The sequence below is a fragment of the Pseudorca crassidens genome, chromosome 8, assembly GCF_039906515.1.
Source record: "Pseudorca crassidens isolate mPseCra1 chromosome 8, mPseCra1.hap1, whole genome shotgun sequence".
Classification (NCBI taxonomy): domain Eukaryota; kingdom Metazoa; phylum Chordata; class Mammalia; order Artiodactyla; family Delphinidae; genus Pseudorca; species Pseudorca crassidens.
The window spans coordinates 21,250,067-21,272,462 of record NC_090303.1 but is presented as its reverse complement, the minus strand read 5'-3'; the positions used below and the strand labels follow the sequence as shown (position 1 = coordinate 21,272,462).

Genomic DNA, 22,396 nt, shown 5'->3' with positions numbered 1-22,396 from the left:
TAGTAAGTTAATTCTGTAACCATTTGAAAAAGTTAATTAATATGACCATTAATTTTATTCTGGAATAATTACTGAAACAAAAGGAAACAGTTTAATTCCACTTCATTGTGACAGTCTGATATGATTTAATGAAATCACTGAAATGGGAATTCCTTTAAATTGAGATGATACTATCCTTGGAAACTCAGGAGGAAAAATCTAACATTAAAAAGTTGAATGCTGGGACCTCCCTGGTGGTGCAGTGGTTAAGAATCTGCCTGCCAATGCAGGGGACACGGGTTCAATCCCTGGTCCAGGAAGATCCCACATGCTGCGGAACAACTAAGTCTGTGCGCCACAACTACTGAGCCTGCGCTCTACAGCCCGCGAGGCACAAGTACTGAGCCCGCGTGCCACAACTACTGAAGCCCGCGTGCTCTAGGGCCCACGTGCCACAACTACTGAGCCTGCGTGCTGCTACTACTGAAGCCCGTGTGCATACAGCCCGTGTTCCGCAACAAGAGAAGCCACCACAGTGAGAAGCCCGCGCACTGCAACGAAGAGTAGCCCCTGCTCGCCACAACTAGAGAAAGCCCGCACACAGCAACGAAGACCCAATGCAGCCAACAACAACAACAAAAATTGTTAAAAAAAAAAAAAAAAGTTGAATGCTGTATTTGTTTAGGGCCAGATAGTTACCTGTATTACTGATTTAGACTCAGATGGTTTAATTTTTCACAACTGACACTCACTCAGTGTGATGTAAACCATGCCTCAGCCCACAGTAAACCAACCTACATGGCAGGCACACCTCTGTGACAAGGACTCAGAAGGAAGGGAAAGAGATCGAAGGCAGAAAAACTATGACACAGAACCCCAGATTTTAGTGAGAAGAAGGTCTAAAAGTTTCAAACATTTCTTTGGTTTCCTTTCTTCCAATTCTAAAATAGTTTGACTAAAAATAAAAACGCACAGTTTTATTTTAGGTGTGCTACTATTTCATTTGCCCTTAAAACTAAGCATTTATTTATTTTACCAGTAGGTGTCAGTGTAGGTATTTTAAATTTCTGGAACAGTTTTCAATAAGTGAATACAAATAAACTTAGATAAATGGGGGTCATGACATTTTTGGACACAGAATTTAAAGTTGAAAAAAATTCTTTGTTTCTCCTGGCATATATTAAAATTAATACCAAATAGTTTTCATAATGACACAGAACTTTAGAAAACCAAGCTGACATATATTAGACACACAGGCCTTGGTGATGACTGTACGCTGATTAATGAATTGGAGTATAAGTTTTGCAGAAACTGCCTATTTTATTATAAAGTTATGCTTTATTTTTATATATCAGAATCTATATAGAGAAACATTACTATGTAAACCCTCAATAACAGAACAGAGTGTTGTAGGTTAGAACACATGGCACGGTAAGTACTATGTTCATGGAGAAGTATACCAATTAACTATTCACCTGATATTCCTGGTGTCCAGAGGGATGGTCCTTGCTTCCCTTTTTCCGGGGCCACTGAAGTACAGAGACTTGCCATCGTTAAGTGTTCCACAGCCCGTTCCAATCTGGCCTCCGGTTATCTTGTACCACAACGGACTGAGCTTCCCCTCAAACCTATCGAACATCTCACTGTGGTTAGGGACAACAGACACACAGGTTCCTTGTGTGGCTTCCGAGAAAAGAAATACACAGGAGAGAGGTTTTGTTAAAATCATGAGACATTGGAAGTTACATTCAGTGCATGGGCAAAAGAAGCATTGCCACAGGTGTTAGGGGAAAGAAACCACATCAAAATCTGAATCTCCCAATCATCTGTCTGAAATACAGCCATCACTTCTAACATCAAAAACACTATTCTGCTCCTATAATTTTAAATTTTTAAACAGAGAGACATCAGGAACCACACATTTCCATGATTCTTGTTACTCAGAGGATTTGTGTAAACTGAGAAATAGATTTTGTCCACAACAAAATTGGTTCATTTGTTCTTTGTATTAGTGGATCAATAAGGGGAGTTAATCCCAGATTTAAAAGAAACACCCTGAAACCACGAGTGACAGCACTCTCTACAGAAGGCCTGCAACAACATATGTTTGTCTTTGGTCACGCACCAGATGAAGGGCAGAGCACTGAAAAGCTGGGAAGGATCCTTTGAAGTTCCCTCCAGGAAAAATTCTATAAAAAGATTTCGGAGCTTATAATATTTTCTCCAATTTTACTGTTTAATCTCAGCTTCCTTTTTATTTTGCTTGTAGCAACATCCAAGGGTGACTGTGGTCAGAAAATACTTCTCTTGTAAAGTTCTCTTTTGGCAGTCTTGGGTTTATCATTTCATAAGTTGATTTTTACTTTAAATGTATACAATTACATTTTGTATAAAAGCAATGTAAAAAGCACAGGCAGCCAAGTGGTTAAGAGCTCGGCTGCCAGGGTTTGAAGCCCAGCTCCAGCAGCTCCTAGCTTTGTGACCTTGGGAGAGTTACTATACCTCTCTGTGTCTCAGTTTCCTCAAGTGTAAACAGGGACAATAACAGTACTACACTATAGGGTTATTTATTGCTAGAATTAAATGAGGTGAAATAAAAACACCTACTATAGTGTCTGGCATGAAGTACGGACTCAAGCGATGTTAATTATTTTTACTATTAATAATAAATATACTTTAGGAATGAAATTTGTGTTGTCATGCGTTTCCTTCTTAGGCAGTTCAAAACTACAAAATATCTCAGCACCTCATTTGCCTGGGTTACAAATTCCTACAATTAGGACTTAAAGAAGAATAAACTCAGAATCTATTTCCTTGGAAGAAGTGACATGAAATATAGTAACTAGAGACGAATATTTTACAAACAAATCATCAGACATGTCTGCAGCCTTACCGGTATACCCCAGGTCGCAGAAACACACCCCTGAAACGCAGTCCCCATGGCCACTGCAGTAACTGGGACAAGGCTCTGATATGTACACGCCATCCAAACCAAAGGGAGGCACATTCTTCTGTGAGCTGCTCTCTTGGATCCATCGGAATCTGGTCTTACTGTTGGGAAAAACAGCACAGGTGTTTCTTGTACCAGTATCTCATAGCAAAGCACTGAAATACAGAACGTTTCAGAAAAACTCAAGAGAGATTTAATATTTATTTGGAAGTCACATTCACTTGATTGGTCACTTCACCTTCATACGGTGTTTCTCAGATCTTTCTCAAAACTTCTTGATTTTTTTCTTCAGCATAAATATTTCAATATCAGGAAAATCAGATAAAGAAGATTCTGATGGCCAGAAACATATTATATAGGTTTTTGCTTGTACATTTTAAGAGGCTATTTGGGAATCTTTGAAACCATCAAACAGAATGGTCTTTGTTAGGACAAATGAGAGGACTCTGGCTATTTGCCATTCTCATGATTCCGGGAGGACAGAGTCCAGTTCGTACTGACAGCTCTATTCCCACCTGTTGCCTCTTCTTCTTACCTTCAAATCTCCAAGATGCTCATTCTATAAACTCTTAGCAACCAGCTGGGCTGCCAATGAACACTGGTAACTGCCAACAAACAAAAGAGGGACCTGGTCCCAGTGCTTCAAAACCCTGGAACACCAGTGGCCTGGGCTACTGCCCAGTCCTATTTTCCCCACAACAGTTGTGAGGTTGCCAAACTAAAACTTGTCCCAGTTGCTTTCTAACCTTTCCAATCCCTTCAACACATCTCTTTTCTTTTCAAATATATGGAAATCTACACACATCTGTAATTTCATACCAAGAAAACACCTCTTCCTTCTCAGTTCTACTGACATTAAAGAGGGAAGATGGATTAGGTTATCTGGATACCAGTTAATTCTGCTGCCAATATTTATAGACTTTTGAGTGAATTCAGTTTCTTAGTAAACAAGAATAAAAAATCTTAAAGATTAATGAAGATTGTCAAAGATAACTGTAGACAAAGGTTCCTTTTCCCCTCTATTATTGTGAAAATAATACAGCAGTATCAGAATGCATTTCCTTCTGGCTCTTCAAATAGCTTTGGTAATTTGGCAACACTGAATCATAACCCTGGCTTTTTTTCATTATTTTAAGTTACCTACTTTTAGCAAATTTGCAAATGTAACTAACGATGTTGTTTTCTAGGTTTTAACTAATGCAAGTCTTAACACATTCTTCATTGTGTCAAGAGGAAGGTGAACACATCTTTTATTTACTTTGGAAATAATTCAAAATATATTGGTCTTATTTTTTAAGGCAAAAAGACAATTGAATTGAAGATTAGAAAAACAGAGCAAAAACAGAAAGGAAAAGAAAAAACTCATGGGCTTTGGGAAAATTCCTCCCAATAAAGTTGTAACATTATTTAGCCTGTGAAGATATTTTTCCTTTCAAAGGAAATAAATGGAATTGATGAACAGCATCTTTTGCCAATTGCTCATAAGAAAATGGTAAGCCCTCTATGCCCCTTCCAGAAGATAAGCTGCATATCTATGATAAAAGAGGAAAACATACCAATTCCCTGATAGAAGTCTTCTTTAATTAGAAGTCATACTTGCCTTTTCTTTTACGTTTCTATAATATAAATAGAACCCAGAGAAACATGGATCTATGATTTCCGCCACATGGAAAGTGAAAAAAGGGGTAAGAATAATTTCTTTTCTTCACCTAGGCTCTCTCACCTGGGCAAGATGAGGGCATCTCTCTATCAACTGTTCTGTTTCATGGAAGAAGCAAGTTCAGACTGAGCCCCAGAAGCATTCAGAAAGTTGAAGAATCCCAACTGTAGGTAGAATTCTAGAAGCTTTGGTAATTCGATAGGGAGTGAAGGGTAAGTAAAGCCCTTTGACTCATTTCTGATTCTTGGGGTCCTGTAGTTGTCATTATAAAAATAAAATAATCAAGGTCTGGTCTGGCCAGAGAGATGAGGCACCCTTGTTTGTAGATTCTAAGGCTGCTATAGACCCAAGAAACAGAGTAGGCTGTTAGATACTTGAGAAGGCAAAAGACTTCAGGAGCTCAGTATTAAGGCATCCATATTTAAATAAAGTTTTAAAAAAGCAAAATGACTAATCATTTGATTAATAAGGTATCCAGGACATGGTGAATTATAGCTGAGAGTCCTAGCTGGAAGCCCATATTTCAGAGTGAAAGGGCAAGAGATGGCACCTTTTCCTTCTTTTCATCTTCGTTAGTTGGCTTTTAGTTGGAAGGTACAAATCAAAGCAACAAAGATTTCACTGATCATGACATAAGCAAGCTTTGCTTTATCTCCATTTCTCCAAGTTATGCCTGGTTCCTGATGCCTACTGCTTTTCTGTTCTCTTAGGAGCACAAGCTTGGAAATGAGCACAAGTAATTTAGCAACCTTAGGGCTGCCTGAAGAAGAGGAAGAACTAGTAAGGAATTTACAGAAAAACATAATCATAGACCGTCGGAAGAAGGGAGGAAATAAGTAGGCCGAAGTTAGCTAATAGCATGTCTAGATTCCACATAGTTAATCTTTTTTTTTTAAATAGAGGAGATGTAGCTTTAAAATGATTAATATTATGAATGTGTGTGTGCACATGTGTACATGTGCTATTCATATCTTTTCAAGGAGACACAGCAGAATGCAGAACAATGATTTCTTGCTGAGCAGCACTGAATTTATTTTGGAAAACATTTTAGAAAGGGAGGTGTCTTCAATTAGCTAATCACCTGTTGCTGGTCCTTATTCTTCATTCAACCAGCATTTACAAGTGCCTATAACATGCCAGGCGGTGCCAGGGCTGGGCACATGATGGGGAGCAGAATTCCTGCATGGTTCCTACCTTTATGATGCCCACAGTCGAATGAGAAGACACATTTAATCAAACCCCTGCACAAAGAAATGTAAACGTGCAACTCTGATAACTATCACCATTAAGAAGGACATAGAGCCAGGAGAGCATGAGTTTTAGAGGTCTTTGACCTGACAGTCAGGAAGCTCTGGGAAGGTGTTATAGGACGTGATGATTGAGGAAAAGACAGAATTTAATCTTATGTAATTTAACTAGAAATAAACCAGAGTGCAATTCGACTATTCATATCATTGAACAAAACTTCCCCTTTGCCCTGCATGTTCTAGATAAGGAAGAAATAAAAGGTAAGACTCTTTCTCTTTGTTCTCTTCCCCAACTGCCACCTTTGTTCAAAGGATGCCTGAGTGACCAGGAGAACCAGTTTCTACCCCTCTCCCTTCCACCACCACACTTCAGAGGGGTGTTGCATCTGCCTCTCAAACCAGGAAGGTGCATGTGCACCTGCTTGTCCTGTGATAGGTGGTGGTGGAGGAGACATTCTGCAGCATAGTAAGCAACGGTGTTTCTAGCCCTTTCCAGAGACATCGACTTTTTGCATTCTGCACAGGGAGCCTAGAGCAGGCTGAGGGGCATGCTGTGTGGTTGGGGAGACAGTCAGGAGGGATGTACCAGCACATATTTACCACCACCAGTGTCTCTCCTCTGTAGGCAAGAACCAAGAGACTCAACATGAGCACAAACTACTCCTTTGAGAAAATCAGCTTCGAAATATTCGTCAAAGAGCAATGTTTTAGTAACTATTACAAGCATGTTGCCTTGTGGCAAAATAGGTCCAGACTTTAACAATTTTCACACTTAGAATTCTCAGCTTTCCAACACTGCATTTGGAGATATCTGAGTTTAACATATTGCAGAAGAAACAACAACAGCTCATTTACTTGGGTTGAAGTAGAAACATGTTTACTATTCTGTAGCAGAGAGCTCTCCATCACAAATGCCATCCACCAGCAAGCTGGACGGTATTCAAATGAACCACGAAGCCAGATGCTAATGAACAAGATTTCTTCTTCCAAAAGCTGAGGTCCAAGAAAATATTGATAAATTGGGAGCCTCAGAATGTTGGCTCACTTTGTGATGTTAAGGACAACCTTTTTTTATTTCTCAGATGTGGCTTTACCAACCGGGTGTTTCCACTCAGCGTCAAACAAACTGCAGTTTCAGATTCAACTTCGTATTATCTGGCTCTGGAGTATTGCACCAGAGGTGTGTTCCTTGGTTCCTGATTCTATTGGCTACTTTCACAGTGATGTCTTCCAGCATCCTGGTATCCTAGTCATTGCAGCAAATATGCAGCCCTTGATGCACTCCGGCTTCATGGCATGCTGCACTTGTCTATTTGGAAGAGATGTGGTTGGGCCACAGTTTCAGAAAAGCATGGGGAAGAGGCAGGCAGTGGTGGAGGAGAGAATTACAAGGGCTGTACTTTACATACCTAGCTTGAAATGGGCAGAAAGCAGGATGAAAGGGCTATTTAGCTGCAAACACAGATATGTTCTTATGGACAGATGTCTCAGAGGATGAAGCCTAGAGGGCAGAACCAACAGCTGAGAAGAACAACAGATTAGGGAGCCACTCGTAGAGAGCAGAATTATCTCAATCAAGAAAACTTTCTTATCCTGGACATTGCTCGTGGAGGAGGGAACCCTAGTAACAACAATCTTGCTAGCTTTCAGAATCCCTATGAGCCAGTGGTTGCTATGTGATTCCCATTCTTTTCTCTCTTTTTGAGTTGAGGTGTCTATTGTGTTTATCTTGTCATTGTCTCACTGTTGTATGTTGGGTAATGGGTGGGGTGGATAACTTGTTCCTTTAGGTCATAGGTCAATGGGTCAAGAGGAGCCATATCCATATTTTCTGACTTGATAGAAATCATGAAATCAGTGACTTAGTACCTGATGCTGTGATGAGATGAGCATTTGGGGGTTTTGGGAGGAAAGTGAGTACATCTGCCTGGGGGAGACATGTGAGTCATTAGGGCTAGGACAAAATATGGTAGGTTGTTACAATAATGACCCCCAATGGATCATACTAAATCTTCTTCTACAAGACTTCCCTGCACTTCTTATCAAAAAGGGGAGTCTGCTTTCTCACCCTCTGAATCTGGACTGGCCTTGTGACTTGCTTTGACCACTAGGATGTGGCAAAGAAGACAGGGTCCTGCAGCTTCTATTTTTGTTCTCTGGGAAACACCTCACTGTGGAAACTGTTATGAATACTGGGATGGATACTGGGATGAAGACCACTATAGAGAGAAAAGTCCTACTAATCCCAGACACTAGTCAATCTACCAATTGAATGCAGCTACATTATAAAGCTTAGGAGAGACCAGCAGAAGAAATACCCAGCCAATTCCATAAAACCATGAGAAATAATAAACCACTGTTGTCTTAAGCCACTAAGTTTTGGAGAGGGATGTTGCATAGCAATAGGTAACTGTACAAATATTATCCTAGGCTGTACTGAGGAATATGAAAAAGGAATAAAGATGATTTTTAAAAAGTAATGCGTCTACGCATTCCTGATCTTTTTGCCTTCCACTGGTTAAGAGATGACATGGTCTGGAATAGCTGCCTTGGATCCAGAGATAGAAGTTGTGTGTTCAGAATGGCAGAGACACCCTGTAAACTCTGAAGTCCTCACCTGTGGACGATTATGCAAGAAAGAATGGATTTCTAACTTGTTTAAGTCTTGTTAAGCATTTGTATTTGTTTCTCTGTTATAGTAGCTGGGCCTGTATCCTAACTAAAGCAGAATGCAAGTCAAATTATTAAATTTCACTAAAGAAGGTCAACTCATCCACTCTGCCACATACACATCAAATCATTTGAGTTCCTCTTTGATACATAACGAAGTACACTGGCATGTAAAGACAAAAAAATTACTTATAAGTTGACTTGGATCCACTGACTGATAAACCATTTCTTGGAACAGCTGGCATTTAAACATTATGTTCCAAAGTTTAGTAGATTACCACACAAACTTATACATCCTGACCATACATCTTACCCATTTGGGAAGTCTGTGTACCAAAGTCTAAGGTGTAATTTTTGGAGGTATGCACATCTAAGTACTGAGGGAGGCAGATGAACACAAGCAGCATATCCAGCTAGATGCAAATTTGATCATCAACTAGGTGAAAGATTATAGACAGAATGGTCTCCACAAACATTAGAAGTAAGCCACTCCTATAGATTTTCTAGCTTTTATCACTGTATCAGTCAGGATGAGATGGGTTGCCAGCCTAACACGCAGCCCCTAATCTCAGCGGCTTAACCCAACAAAAGTTTATTTTTTGCTTATGCTATAATGTCCAGTATAGGTTGTAAGAAAGTCTGTTGATTGTAGACACTCAAGGACCCAGACTGATGTAAGCTTCATCTCAAAAGAGGTTTTCATGAAGCAGAGAAGATAGCAAAATGCACATGAACTCTGAAAGTCATATGTTTAATTTCCACTCACATTTCATTAGGCAACGCCAAACTTTATTTTTTATATAAATTTATTCATTTATTTATCTATTTATTTATTTATTTTTGGCTGCACTGGGTCTTCGTTGCTGTGCGCGAGCTTTTTCTCTGGTTGCGGCGAGCGGGGGCTACTCTTCGTTGTGACGCATGGGCTTCTCATCGCGGTGGCTTCCCTTGTTGTGGAGTACGGGCTCTAGGCGCACAGGCTTCAGTAGCTGCGGCACGCAGGCTCAGTAGTTGTGGCTCGTGGGCTTAGTTGCTCCATGGTATGTGGGATCTTCCCAGACCAGGGCTCAAACCCATGTCCCCTGCATTGGCAGGCAGATTCTTAACCACTGTGCCACCAAGGAAGTCCTGGCAATGCCAAACTTTAAAGGGTGTGGGGAAAGTATAATCCTACCATATTCCAGGAAGGAAGTAAGCTGGAAATATTGATGAATGGCACTAATGAGTATATCAACCATATATTAATTTACATCACCAGCAGTGCCAGTAGTCTTATACCATCTAAGCTCTGCACAGAAATGCTTTGACTGAGTCACAATTGAATGTTATGTTCTAGGATTCAATTAAGAAGTGTCTACTTGAAGAATGCTTCATCTTTTGAAAAATTACAGAGTTAAAACACTGATTTTCATGTTACCTACTCTACCTGACACAAAGATACATATATGTACTATAAAGGTATTCTAGAATACTGAATGTAGAAATAAAAGATATATATATCTGATATATATTATCAGAATACATGCATTTTCTTTCTTTTTACCCAACAGTGAGAACCAAATGACCCTATCCCCTGACCTCCCACACTACGTCCTAGCTGCCAGGAAGCTAAGAGTTAAATTTGTTGCCCTATTACTGAAACCAATTTGCTTCAAGTTCTTGATCCATTTATCTCATTCTTCTGTCAATTGATTTTAAATCTTTTCCCCTATTGATTTAATTATTTATCTTAATGGTCATTTAAAGGGATCTTTTATATTGTAAGATATCTCAAATTGTCTATTTAAGGAGGCATTACATTATCACAAATCTCTATATAGTGAAAGTCTGATACGATAATGCCTTATAACTCCCTTAGCTTTTAAACATCTTTTGTTCAGGGCTGTAATCCAGTGCCCAGAACAGAACTTGGCACAGGTAGGGTGGCTCAATAAATATTTGTTGAATGAATGAATGGATGAGCGAGCGAGTGAACTTTTTCACAAGTATGAGCGTCATTTCCTCAAGAGTCCTTACAGCTAGAGTTTATGAATTCTCTTAGGCTATTGAGATAAATGAGATGAAGATACTGAGATAAATATATGGTCCTCAGAAATGGCAACTATGGCACATAATAAGAATGGTCACTTTACCTGGATGCAAGAGACCTTGGAATAACAATGGTGATTCTCGTCCATTCTTCAAAGTCCCCTGTGTGATACAGGGTGGGCTCACTCAGTTCTCTGGAGTTTCCTTCACATCCTTTGCCTGCAGAAGCTGGGTAACAGCCTTCTTTCACCAGAAACCAGGATATCCCAGCATCGTGAGAGTACTGAAGAAGAACTGGGGCAGCGCTGCTGAATTGATTGGCACACCCAATGTTTAGCTGTTAAAAGGAAAGACAAAATTATACAAGCTTTTGGTTTCAAGTCATCATTTAACAAATTAGGTGCTACAGCCATCAGGGCTCTTTCTACTGAGTTTGCACTAAATTTACAATGATAAGACACGGGCAACTCAATTCCAACCAAGACCCTTTCAAAGGTTCTGGAAATCTCTGTATAGGCAAGCAATAGGGGATTTTCAATAGAAAGCGGGACCAGTTGCCCATTTTGTGGATTTCTTGAGATTATAGAAGGGAAGAGAGAAGCACAGATGGGACTGGAGTCTTGGACAAAAGATAAGAAGCCAAGAAACTGCTTTTTTTTGCTTTCCCAGACAGAGCGTATAAACAGAGGGAAGCAGACGATAAAGGGCTGTCCTCTTCAGAACATGAAGGTTACTGAAGCTGTCCTCTGCTTTCAGTGGAACAAGCAATTTTACTCTGGTTTCTTACAAAAGCTCAGTAAGAAATCATTCTCAGCTTAGATGAAAGAGCTAAGTTCTTGTCACAGCATCAAATAAGCAACACAATCCAGAAATAAAACTATTACTCTTCTGTGTACTTGTGTAGATGATTGTCATCACAGGATTAACAATATTCTAAAAAAAATTATAAAAACATGCAACCTAAATCCCAATGCCCTAGCACAACCATTTTTATTCTTGTTTTCTCTTCTAAACTTTATAAAGAAGCATATCAATACCCAGAAGTAGTATTACTGAATCAAAATGCAGAAACACTTTGAATTTCCTATTTATATGTGTTCATTTTGAATCACCTGGGTTCAAATGAATCAGTTTTACACAGCACTCAATATTATTATAATTTTAGACAGTTTCTTTCTAAATTAATAAATGATTGTATTACTGTTTTAGTTTATATATATATATATATATTTTTTTTTTTTTCTTTTTTTGCGGTACACGGGCCTCTCACTGCTGTGGCCTCTCCTGTTGCAGAGCACAGGCTCTGGACGCGCAGGCTCAGCGGCCATGGCTCACGGGCCTAGCCACTCCGCGGCATGTGGGATCTTCCCGGACCGGGGCACGAACCTGTGTCCCCTGCATCGGCAGGTGGACTCTCAACCACTGCGCCACCAGGGAAGCCCCTAGTTTATATTTTTTGATAATTGTAAATGTCAGACTCTTTTCCTGGTATTTAATTACATGCTATCTTATATAAATGATCTGTTCATATCTTATTTCATTTGTTGGTTGGTGCCACCATAGAATTTTATTGTAAAGACTTTATAACTAAGAATAGTCAAATTTTAAAGAAAAAAATTGAAGAACTCAAAAGAACATAATCATGACCAAAAAATAAAGGACGCAGGAAAGGTAGGCCCATAGGCAAATAACATTGGGTCAGAGTTCAAGGGCCAACCAGCTCATCTTTGTGACTATAAGGTAGCTTGAGCCAGTCTTTCAAAAAAGGAAGACTCCATATTTTCCTTAATTCCATGCTCAGAGCTAGAAAGCGTCTCTCAGAAGGATTTAAAAATGTGGCCAATGGCAATTTTATTGTGATTCATTTCTCCAAGTTTACATAGTTAAATGTCAAGAAAATAAAGACTTGACCCTCTCAGATGCCTGATTACCTTTTGTAACACAAACCCTTTTATTATATTACCAGTTAGTAAGCACAGCCTTCGGTTGGCACGTGGTGACAGCATCCACACTGGGCACACATAGTTATTTAGCTTTTTGTCTTAGACTTAATATCACTGCCACTGTTTCTAAAGTAAGCAAGTCGATGGAACTTTCAGTTCTGTGACATCTTTGTGATTTTTTTTTTTAACTGACCTGCCTCTTAACTGTTGATGTCTTCTAGAATGCAGTTCTTGGTTTTCTTATCTTTTTACTTCATACTTGCGTCCTAATCTCATTCACAAACATAATTTCAGATTCCTTCTGAATCCCTATGACTCCCAGATATGGTCGCTCTCAGGTTCTCTGCACAATGTACATAACTACTTCCTGTACATCTGCCCTTCAGCAATCCACAGGCATCCCTAAATCCTATATTTGCAATTTCAGTGACTGGAGGTAGAAATGTGGGAGTCATTCTAGAATCCATTTTATCACCCAATAGGTCACCCAAACCTGTAGACTACTCACCTTTAACATCTTTCAGACCCATCCATTTATCTCATAATCCCAGGCTTCACCTTAATCTGGCCTCCTCATTTCTTACTTTGATGACTGCTCTAGCATCCTCACTTTACTCAACATATGCCCGACAATCTGAGTACTTCTCTCTGCCTCCTCTGCTATCCCACAGGTCCAAGTTCCCATCATCTATTATTGGGATCACCACAATAGTTGCCCAGCCAGTCTTTCTATCTCTGCCTTTGACTCTGCCAGTGTACTCGCAACACAGTCACTGGAGTGATTCTTTTTTATTTTTTTTGCGGTACACAGGCCTCTCACTGTTGTGGCCTCTCCTGTTGCGGAGCACAAGTTCCGGACGCGCAGTCTCAGCGGCCATGGCTCACGGGCCCAGCCGCTCCGCGGCACGTGGGATCTTCCCGGACCGGGGCTCGAACCCGTGTCCCCTGCATCGGCAGGCGGACTCTCAACCACTGCGCCACCAGGGAAGCCCTGGAGTGATTCTTTAAAAGCCTAAGTCAGAGTATGTCACTCTTCTGCTAGCCATTTTATTTAGAGCAGAAGTCAAAGTCTGATCTTATTTTTTTCTACCTGTCTCCCCTTCCTCACTTTGCTCTAGTCACAGTGGCATCCTTCTGGTTTCTTGAACTTTTCCAAGCACACTCCTACTTCAAGGCTTTTGTCGTTTTTGTTCTCTGTGCCTGGAGTGCTCGCTGCATGACTCCCTCCTTCACTTTTCACAGGTCTCAGATTAAAACTTATTTTATTAGTGAGGCTAACTTGACAACCTTTTACAAAATAGTAATTATCCTACACCGCCCTAGTCAAACTCTCTATGCCTAGTTATTCTCATAGCCTAGAACTGAGCCCGGAACATAGTAGATGCTTTACAAATATTTGCTGAATAAATGAATGAATGTACTTGTTGATTCCAGTTTCCCCTCCTGTTAAGTCAACAGAATGATCTTTCTAAAACACAGGTCTGATTTTTACATTCAATGTATTAAACATCTTCCATGACTCATCGCTCTTGGGTTAATATCCAAGTGACTTAGAGTATCATATAAAGCCCTTTAGGACAAACCTTATCTCTTATTTCTGTGGCAAATACTCCAAACTCCTTAAATTTCTGACATTTCCATTCTCACTTGCACTCTCATGTATTTTCACATATTTGCACATTCTGTTCCCTCTAACTAGAATCCCCCCACCCTCTCCACTTTTCAACTGGCTAAGTCTCTGTATTTCCAGAAACTTCCAATTTCAACTCATCCATCCATCCATCCATTTATTCAACCAGCAGATAATTTTGGAGCACCTGCCACATGCCAGGAACTATGTCAGGTACTCCTATAGTATCAGAGGCTCTCTCTACCACAGCACTCCAGCGACTGTAATGCAACTGTTCACTTTTCTGGCTCACTTGCTAGTTTCTGAGCTCCTTAAGGGCTTGGGCTGTATTTCTCATCTCTATATTCCTAGAGCTTAGTGTTGACACATGGCAGGCAGTCACAAAAACTTTACCAGCACCGTGCCTTTTGTAAAAATAACACCAAGTTCTTATTACAGATCCCAAATATACATTAATTATCAATCCCCAAATCACTCATATTACATATCTATTATCAACTGATAGCCACAAATCAACAGTTTTCTGCTGGTGTGATTCGAGAATTGAGACTTTTCTTAGGCATTATGTATTGTTGCTGGTTGTTTAAGTACTTGAAACATTTAGTAATGTTTTCTCTATTTAGATTTCTAAACTTCAGAATACCACCTTGCAGAGTTCAACACCTACACACTATCATGATTTTGTGACTAATTAATTAGAAAACGTGCAAGATGAGAAAGAGCATATTATTCTGGCAATGTATTTGCTATTGGTGTTATTTTGTTCCCATTTTAGGCAGTACCAACAAATTAATATAGAGTCATATACTGTTATGAGTGTTCTTTCCATGGCAATTTAGCATCAAAATCTAAACAGAGAAGGACAACACTTCACTAATCATCTTATTTATGACTGACTTGTTTACAGACCTCTGGAAATTATATTTGAAGAGCTTCCTGTAAACATCTGATCTCTTTAATAATTCCATTTGTAACTTATTTAGCATCTGCATCCTGCCATTATGCAAGGACCATGTAGTTGTGCCGGCTCATTGAAACTGCATTACTTTCAACCCCAGAATTCACCAATGGGATTTTATTACAAACACAATGAAATTTTGATTAGGGTTCTGAAAAGAGAGCTTGTCAAAGTAAATACTTGTTATACATATTGACATGTTATCACAGCACAGAAAACAAGCAGCTTTTAAGAGAACAATGAAAATTAAAGTAAAAATTTACTCAATCAAAGGAAGAGAAATTGTTTGAAAACCCCATAGTAAAAACATAAAATTACTCATGAGTCCAAAAAGCACTAGTAAGCTGAAAAGGAGAACTTTTCCATTACCATTCAGAAGCGTGGGATTTATTAAGTCACAATCAGATTGAAATCCTCAAAGTCATCTTTCTTTTTAATTCTGGTAGAGTTCCATGAGCCCTTAAAGAAATACAATGACATAGCCACAACTCCTGGGGCTCATTAAAAACTGACAAGCTGTTTCCCTTATGGGTAGAGCTAAAAAGCTTTGCCATTCTAAGATTGTTGGCAACTTTGTTCAGATGAGTCCCTACTTTACTAGAATATGAATATTTTGTGTTCTTTGTGAATTTCATTTATAAATCTGGAAGATGGCTGCTCCTTAACCTGCAAGAAGTTTGTGCATAAATACCTTAAACTGCAGCACATATCCAGGCTTCAGCGTCAAATCTCGAGTTACTGCAAATCGATCCCCATCTGATTTTCCAAACACCATGGCTGATGGCGTGGCAGAGCAGAAAGTTTCATTTTTAACCATTCCTTCATTAGCCAACATCAACCACACACTCATTTGATTCATAGGGTAATCAAAAGCCGGCTTCTCATAAAAGTTCTAATAGGAACAACACAAACAACACAGAAAGGCAATTTGGTAGCTTTGAAAACAAGAAAGGAATTTTCAGTTCATGACACGCAGGGCCATGTACTACTTGTATTTCTAGGAAAATACAGCAGACTCTCTAAATTAACTTTTTTTTTTGTTTTTTAAACTGCCATGAACTTTTTCTCCTGATTATTTAACAACTGAATATATTTTGCCACTGTGTATCTAATCATTTCATAAACACACTAATAATCATATTTAATGACATGGCCAAACTTTCTAGTCTTGTTTTTTGTTTTGTTTTGTTTTTTTAACATCAAAATAATCTATGAACTAGTAGCATAGAGAGGTAAAAAAGTTAAGTGCAAACACAGGAAACTAAACTACATGTTCAAGTGTCAAGCACTAAATCTTTGGGGGAGTGAGTAGTTATTTGATCCCATCCTCTTTTACCATTCTATGTCTTCTTGGAGTTCAGACATAATAAGAAGTACCTGGGGTAAAGTTGGGTTGACAACTGGGATGATTTGTTTTTGCTTCTCGGACAGAATGATGATGTCATCGACTGCCCACTGGTCATAGCCCTCCCCTGAGAACACAGGCTGCCACCAGCGGAAACTGGTGCAAGGGGTCTTGGCAGCAGCTGGCAGCTCCAGATAGACAAATCTGCATAAAAGCAAATCATTTAGCGTTGGGAAAGGAAAAGCCGTGTTTTTCTTAGCAGCTGTTAAAATAACACGAGTAGCAACAAGAGAAAGTTATGTTTTGTTTGATCTCTTGGTATTTTTGTAAAGTTTCTAAGTTTAGACAGATAAGACAAGAGGTTTAAAGTTGTAAGCAAGCTTAGTCCTGATCCTGGTTTTTCCGTTTGGAATTGTATCTTTCGGAGGCAAATATTTCAGCTGCGTTTGATCCATTGAACAGTGTCTTTTGACTACTATGACAATGGCCATAATATTTTAAAGAAACCCTCAAGAAAAAGCTGTTCCTCTGTATGTTATTGCATTAAAATAGCATTACAATTTTTTCAAGGCAGTTCTTACTTATTGGGGGAAAACATAAATAAGCATTAAAAATGAAACATATATCACCCATAAGCTACTGCATGGGGTTGGCCTCTGTTAACAATTTGATGTATATCATTAAAGCATGTAATCTTTTACATAGGTGAGATATATGTATGATTCGGTATCTTACAGTTTAAAACTTAACATTATATCATAAGCACATTCTCATGTCAATAAAGTAAGTTCTTAAGATCATTTTACCGTTTATATAATTTTTCATCACACAGATGTGCTAGTATTTATTTCACTTTTCCTTATTATAAATAATTCTGTGATGAAAAATCTTTATGTATAAAGCTTTATGTATACCTCAGTTTATTTATTTAGGGAAGATTCTTAGAAATGGAATTACCAGGTCAAATAAACTGGTCACGTTTAAGGCTCTGGATTTTTCCAAATTCCTTTCTGGGAGGGTCATGATGGTTTGCAGGATGACATGAGAGGACCTGTCTTGCTGCTCCATGTGGAGAGAGCACTTGGTGTTGTCATTAAAAAATGACCATTTGACTGTTGAAAAATGGTATCTTTTTTATTGCCACAGAGGTTGGATATTAATCATATTTTATTAAACATATGTCTTCCCTGTTGTGTAACATCTACTCATTCCTTTTACCCATTTTTCTATTGGGATCTTAGTGTTTTTCTTGATAATTTGTATAAGCTCTTTACAGGAACACTGATCCTCTATTTCTCGTATTTGTTGCATATATTTTCTCAGTTTGCTTTCCTTCTTTTCATTTTTTTTCTGTTTTCTTTGAAATATATGTGTTACATGTGTACTTAGTTTTACATCTGTATGTAGTATATTTCTGTGTAAGCAGTCCTTTTCTTTGTTAATTCTTGCGTTGAACTTATGTTTAGAAAGTTCAGGTCTTTTTCCAAGATCAGATAGCAACCTAAGTGTTTAAATCTTTAACCAGTCTTTAACAGTTTTTGCTGATGTAAGGTGATAATCTAAATAGGTACTTTTCCCCAAGAGCCTACCCATTTTTTTCTAACACCATTTGATTGAATAACCATTTCTTTATCATTGATAGTTGATGTGTCTTTTTTTCATATATGTTTGTACAGATATCTGAGTCAATTTCTGGGTCATCTATTTGGCTTGATTGTTCTATCCATGCACTGGTATCATTCCACTTTAATACTGTAGCTTATACAATATGTTTTAATATTGTGCAGGGCATCCCTCTATATTTTGTCAAAAGTTTAAACTATTTTTGCCAGTTTATATTTCCAGATATAAAGCTCCCCCCCAAAAAGTGCCACTAAGATTCTGATTGGAATAGCATTAAATGTAAATTAAGAGATTTCTTCATATCACAATGTTCAGTTTTCCTATCCAGGGATGCTGTATTATTTTCCATTTATTTGTTTTCTTTTATATCTCTGAAGGAAGTTTTGAAGTTTTATCATTTCCTTTACAGAGATTCTCAGTATTGTTTCTTAAACTTATATTTATTTATGTATTTGCCATCATGGGGTCTTCTTCTGATATCTTCCAATTCAGAATTTCTTAACCAGTTTAGTGTCATAGAACTCTTTGAGAACGTGATGAAATAGCCCCTAAAGAAAAACTCCCTTAAATAAAAATGGAATATCTCTGGAATTTGAAAAAGCTAGTGAATTTTTGTTTGTCTATATAGTACTCTAGTTGCTTTACTGAATTCTCAGTAATTTCCAGATGGACAATGCTATTACTTGGAAAAAATAATTTGAATAGTTTCAAACTGTTGTTTAAACCAGTTTGGCCCCATTATCAATTCCCGTTTGGCCCCATTATCAATTCCCCTTCTACTGTATGGGGGGAATCTCACCAGGCTCCATCTCCCACCCACCATCCCTGACTCTCTCCTTGGATGTTATGACTCTTGTTAGACCCAGTTGCCTCTTTTCTGGTTTCCACCTCTCCCCCGTGTGCCTTAGAAGAAATGCTTTGGGTTGGTCTGTCTGCATATCTAATTGTGTTATATTATGGAGAGTTATGTCACCTTGAAATAACTCAATGTTTTAAAACAACGAACTTATGAACCTTCAATCTACAAAATAGCTCTATTGTTAAGTATTATATCTAAAATATATTTAATTTGTAAGAATTGGATATACATATTTTTCAATAATTTTTTCCAATAAAATAAGGTTCAGTTGTAAAATGCAAAACAGGGATATTAGTATGGTAAGGCCTAATAATAATCAAGGAGATAATAATTATTATCGCACTGGAAGGAGATTGGAGCTGGTTACCTGGGTTTGCTGAAGTCTGAGAAGTACATCTCCGCCAGCAGGTGCCACTGGATGCCCCCATTGTTGCTGTACTGGAGAAGGATGCCCTCCTCTCTGCTGTCGGGCTTGTTGCACGCAGCACTCTCTCCACCGATCTGTATGTAGAACTGGACAAAGTCCACCCAGGAAGTATCCAGATCCCAGCTCACCAACCGTCTTTTTCCAGCCTTTCGGAAGAACAGGAAAATCATAGATTCAATTATCTGGGAGCAATTAGTTGTTTCCGTTTCAAATTCATATGAGCATCCTAGCACTACGTGGAGATGATCTTATTCTCATTTATTGTTGAGAGGAGCAGGTTATGCCATTTAACTGCTCCTGGATCCATTCTATTAGTCTCTACATCACTGACTCCCAGATTCGGTTATGAGATCCTTGAGAACTGCTAATTCCACCAAAGGGTACTGAAAAGTCTTTAATAATAAAGCAAAATTCATTTTAATGAAAACACTCCCAGTATTCGCTTTGGAAATCTCCTCCAGGCAGAGTCATGGAGAAGAAAGACCACATACATACTTTGAAATCAGCTGGAGCTGGGTTTGAATCTCAGCCCATGATTCATGCTGTTCACTAGCTGTGTGACCTTTCTGAGCTTTTATTTTCCTCAAAGTTATAACATGAGTAATAATACCTTCCTTACGGTGTTGTGACAATTAGATGAAATAATATGTTGCATAACTTGCCTAGCACACGGCATCTCTTCCTGAGGGGACAATCTCTTAATAGATATGCCCCAGCTCTCCTCCTCCCTGGGAATTGAGGTAAAACAGGCAAGACACAAACTTCTTGACAAAAAGAGAGTACTGAAGTCTCTCGGGCGCCCAGTCAGTCTATCTCTTGGACATAGAGAGGGTGGGAGGGATCATTAAATAAGTTTTTGCAACCATTAAATGGTCTCTTTGTGACTTAAAAATGTTAAAAACTTCCTCAAATCCAGCAACTTGCTTCTTTTGCTTAGTGCATCCCCTGCCTGTCACAGTTCTGTTGTGAGGTATGAGATACAAATTGACAAGGTTTGTCATCATTTCTGTTGTCTCTAAACGGTTTCATGCTAACAGGATTGGAAAGAAGTTTGCTGATAAGATTCTTTCACCCAAACTGATTCTGCCAAAGCTAATCCATGGACTGCACTGAGTGGTCTTAGAGAGTTTCCGAGGAGTTCAATTAATATTTGGGAAGAAAACCTGAGACAGAATACACAGTATAGAGAAAAGCACCCCTCACACTTATAATTTAAACCCTACTCTAATCCACTAAGTTAATTAAGAAAGGGTTTCGGTTATTAGAAGTCACAGGGGAAATACTTGGGGATAATTACAGGAGTACACTGTTACTGATAAATCTAAAGCCAATTAAGAGATTCCAAAATAGACAAGGGTGCCAGCAAAAAGAGAACTGAGGTCAATCCTGAGACAGAAACTCATTTTTTGGAACTCTCAATTTTATGTATGTATTAGAAGAAATCTTAAAATATGCATTTTCAACGTGTTAGATGTGCTTTTCATTTTTCTTGCTGTTGATTTGAAATAGTGTTAAGTGGAAACAACCCAGAGATTATTATAATCTGACCTAGAATTTTCGTGCCTCAGGATCAGTACAGGAAGAATGAATTTGAGAAGAACCTAGCTGGTTAATTCCCACCCAGCAAACTTCTATGAAAACCCTGGCATGGGGAAAAGAGCCAGAACGATAAAGATCTAAGGTGAGGAGAATGATAAAAATCCAACTATCACAATTAAATGGTTGGAATGATTGGTCAATTGTGAAATTCACAGAACAGTGTTGTTCTTCCAGAAGATTATGGTGTTGCTCTATAGAGATTTTGAGAGTGTTTTGTGGGATTTTTTTTTTTTTTTTTTTTTTTTTTGCAGTATGCCGGCCTCTCACTGTTGTGGCCTCTCCCGTTGCGGAGCACAGGCTCAGCGGCCATGGCTCACGGGCCTAGCCGCTCCGTGGCATGTGGGATCTTCCCGGACCGGGGCACGAACCCGCGTGCCCTGCAGCAGCAGGTGGACTCTCAACCACTGCGCCACCAGGGAAGCCCTGTGGGATTTTTTAAAAATGAAAAATATCATACAAATGCTTGGTTTGGCACTGAAGATGTTTTTTCCTAGAGAGTAGTACAAGTCATTTTCTTTTGTTTGGTGACCTGAAATGCTGAACATTGTTTTAAAGGGGGAAAAGAGAGAAAAAGGAAATGGCTCAGGGCAAACTATTTTGTCAGAATTTAGAATCAGATGTTAACACACGGTTTGCAGTTTTTCTACTATACTATGATCAATGTATTTATGTATATGTGTAGATATATATAAACATGTAATATGCGTATACATGTGTTGGAGTAATAGATTAAGGACCTTCTCATTCCTAGAGTGTGGAAAATACCCTCCAATTTCCCCCAGCATTCTAGGTTAAAATGTCTTCAGTGTTTAGATAAAATAATACAGAATTTAAAGGTAACGCCTACAGAGTCTAGAGCCTTTATAACAAAACCTCTAAAATGCTTTATAAAAACTTTACCTTTTGACTTCCATTAAAATCTTCTTTAATCAAAATGCCAGTAGAATAAAAGTCTACTATATTTATTTGAAAATAACCATTTCTTTATAACTTTCTGTTGTTTTCCAATTTTCTTTCATCCATTCATTGATTTCTTTCTTCAGCAAATAATTACCGGTTGCCAGTTATACCAAGCTCAATATCACGTGTTATAAAAACAAACTTGAAAGGAGAGTCCACAGATACGTACGTGCAGGGAGAGTAATAACTTAGGGCTGCAGACCAAGTTCTATCCCTTGTTAAATCCCATTTGGTCATATGATTAATGATCAATGCTCCAATCTATTCAGTCTCAAGGGTATTTATTGATATGTAAATGCCTAACGCAAAGCATGCATTTCTGAGTTGAACATCTTATCTAGAAGTTTGGCTCAGTCAGTAAGACTGTGCATTTTGCTGGGTACTGTGAGAATAAAAATAAAAATATGATCTATACATGTAGGGAACACAATGAGAGGGGCAGTCAAAGAAAGGAAAGATCAGTGTACTCTGCCCTAGTCCCAGAAAGCCCCATGGAAGTGAAACTGAGCAGGACCCTG

The 22,396-nt window shown here is 38.7% G+C and overlaps 1 protein-coding gene across 4 annotated transcripts in view; it reads right to left on the bottom strand.

Moving 5' to 3' along the window:
• The window catches only part of RELN (reelin), a 521,022-nt gene that overhangs the window by 97,544 nt on the left and 401,082 nt on the right, over positions 1–22,396 (bottom strand). For all 4 annotated transcript variants that reach the window (XM_067745999.1, XM_067746000.1, XM_067746001.1 and 1 more), the window contains exons 25-30: positions 19,260–19,465; positions 16,443–16,614; positions 15,757–15,957; positions 10,639–10,871; positions 2,873–3,030; positions 1,455–1,662 (exon numbers count right to left, since the gene is read on the bottom strand). In XM_067745999.1, coding sequence (XP_067602100.1) covers positions 1,455–1,662; positions 2,873–3,030; positions 10,639–10,871; positions 15,757–15,957; positions 16,443–16,614; positions 19,260–19,465 — 1,178 coding nt within the window. The remainder of the gene's footprint in view (positions 1–1,454; positions 1,663–2,872; positions 3,031–10,638; positions 10,872–15,756; positions 15,958–16,442; positions 16,615–19,259; positions 19,466–22,396) is intronic.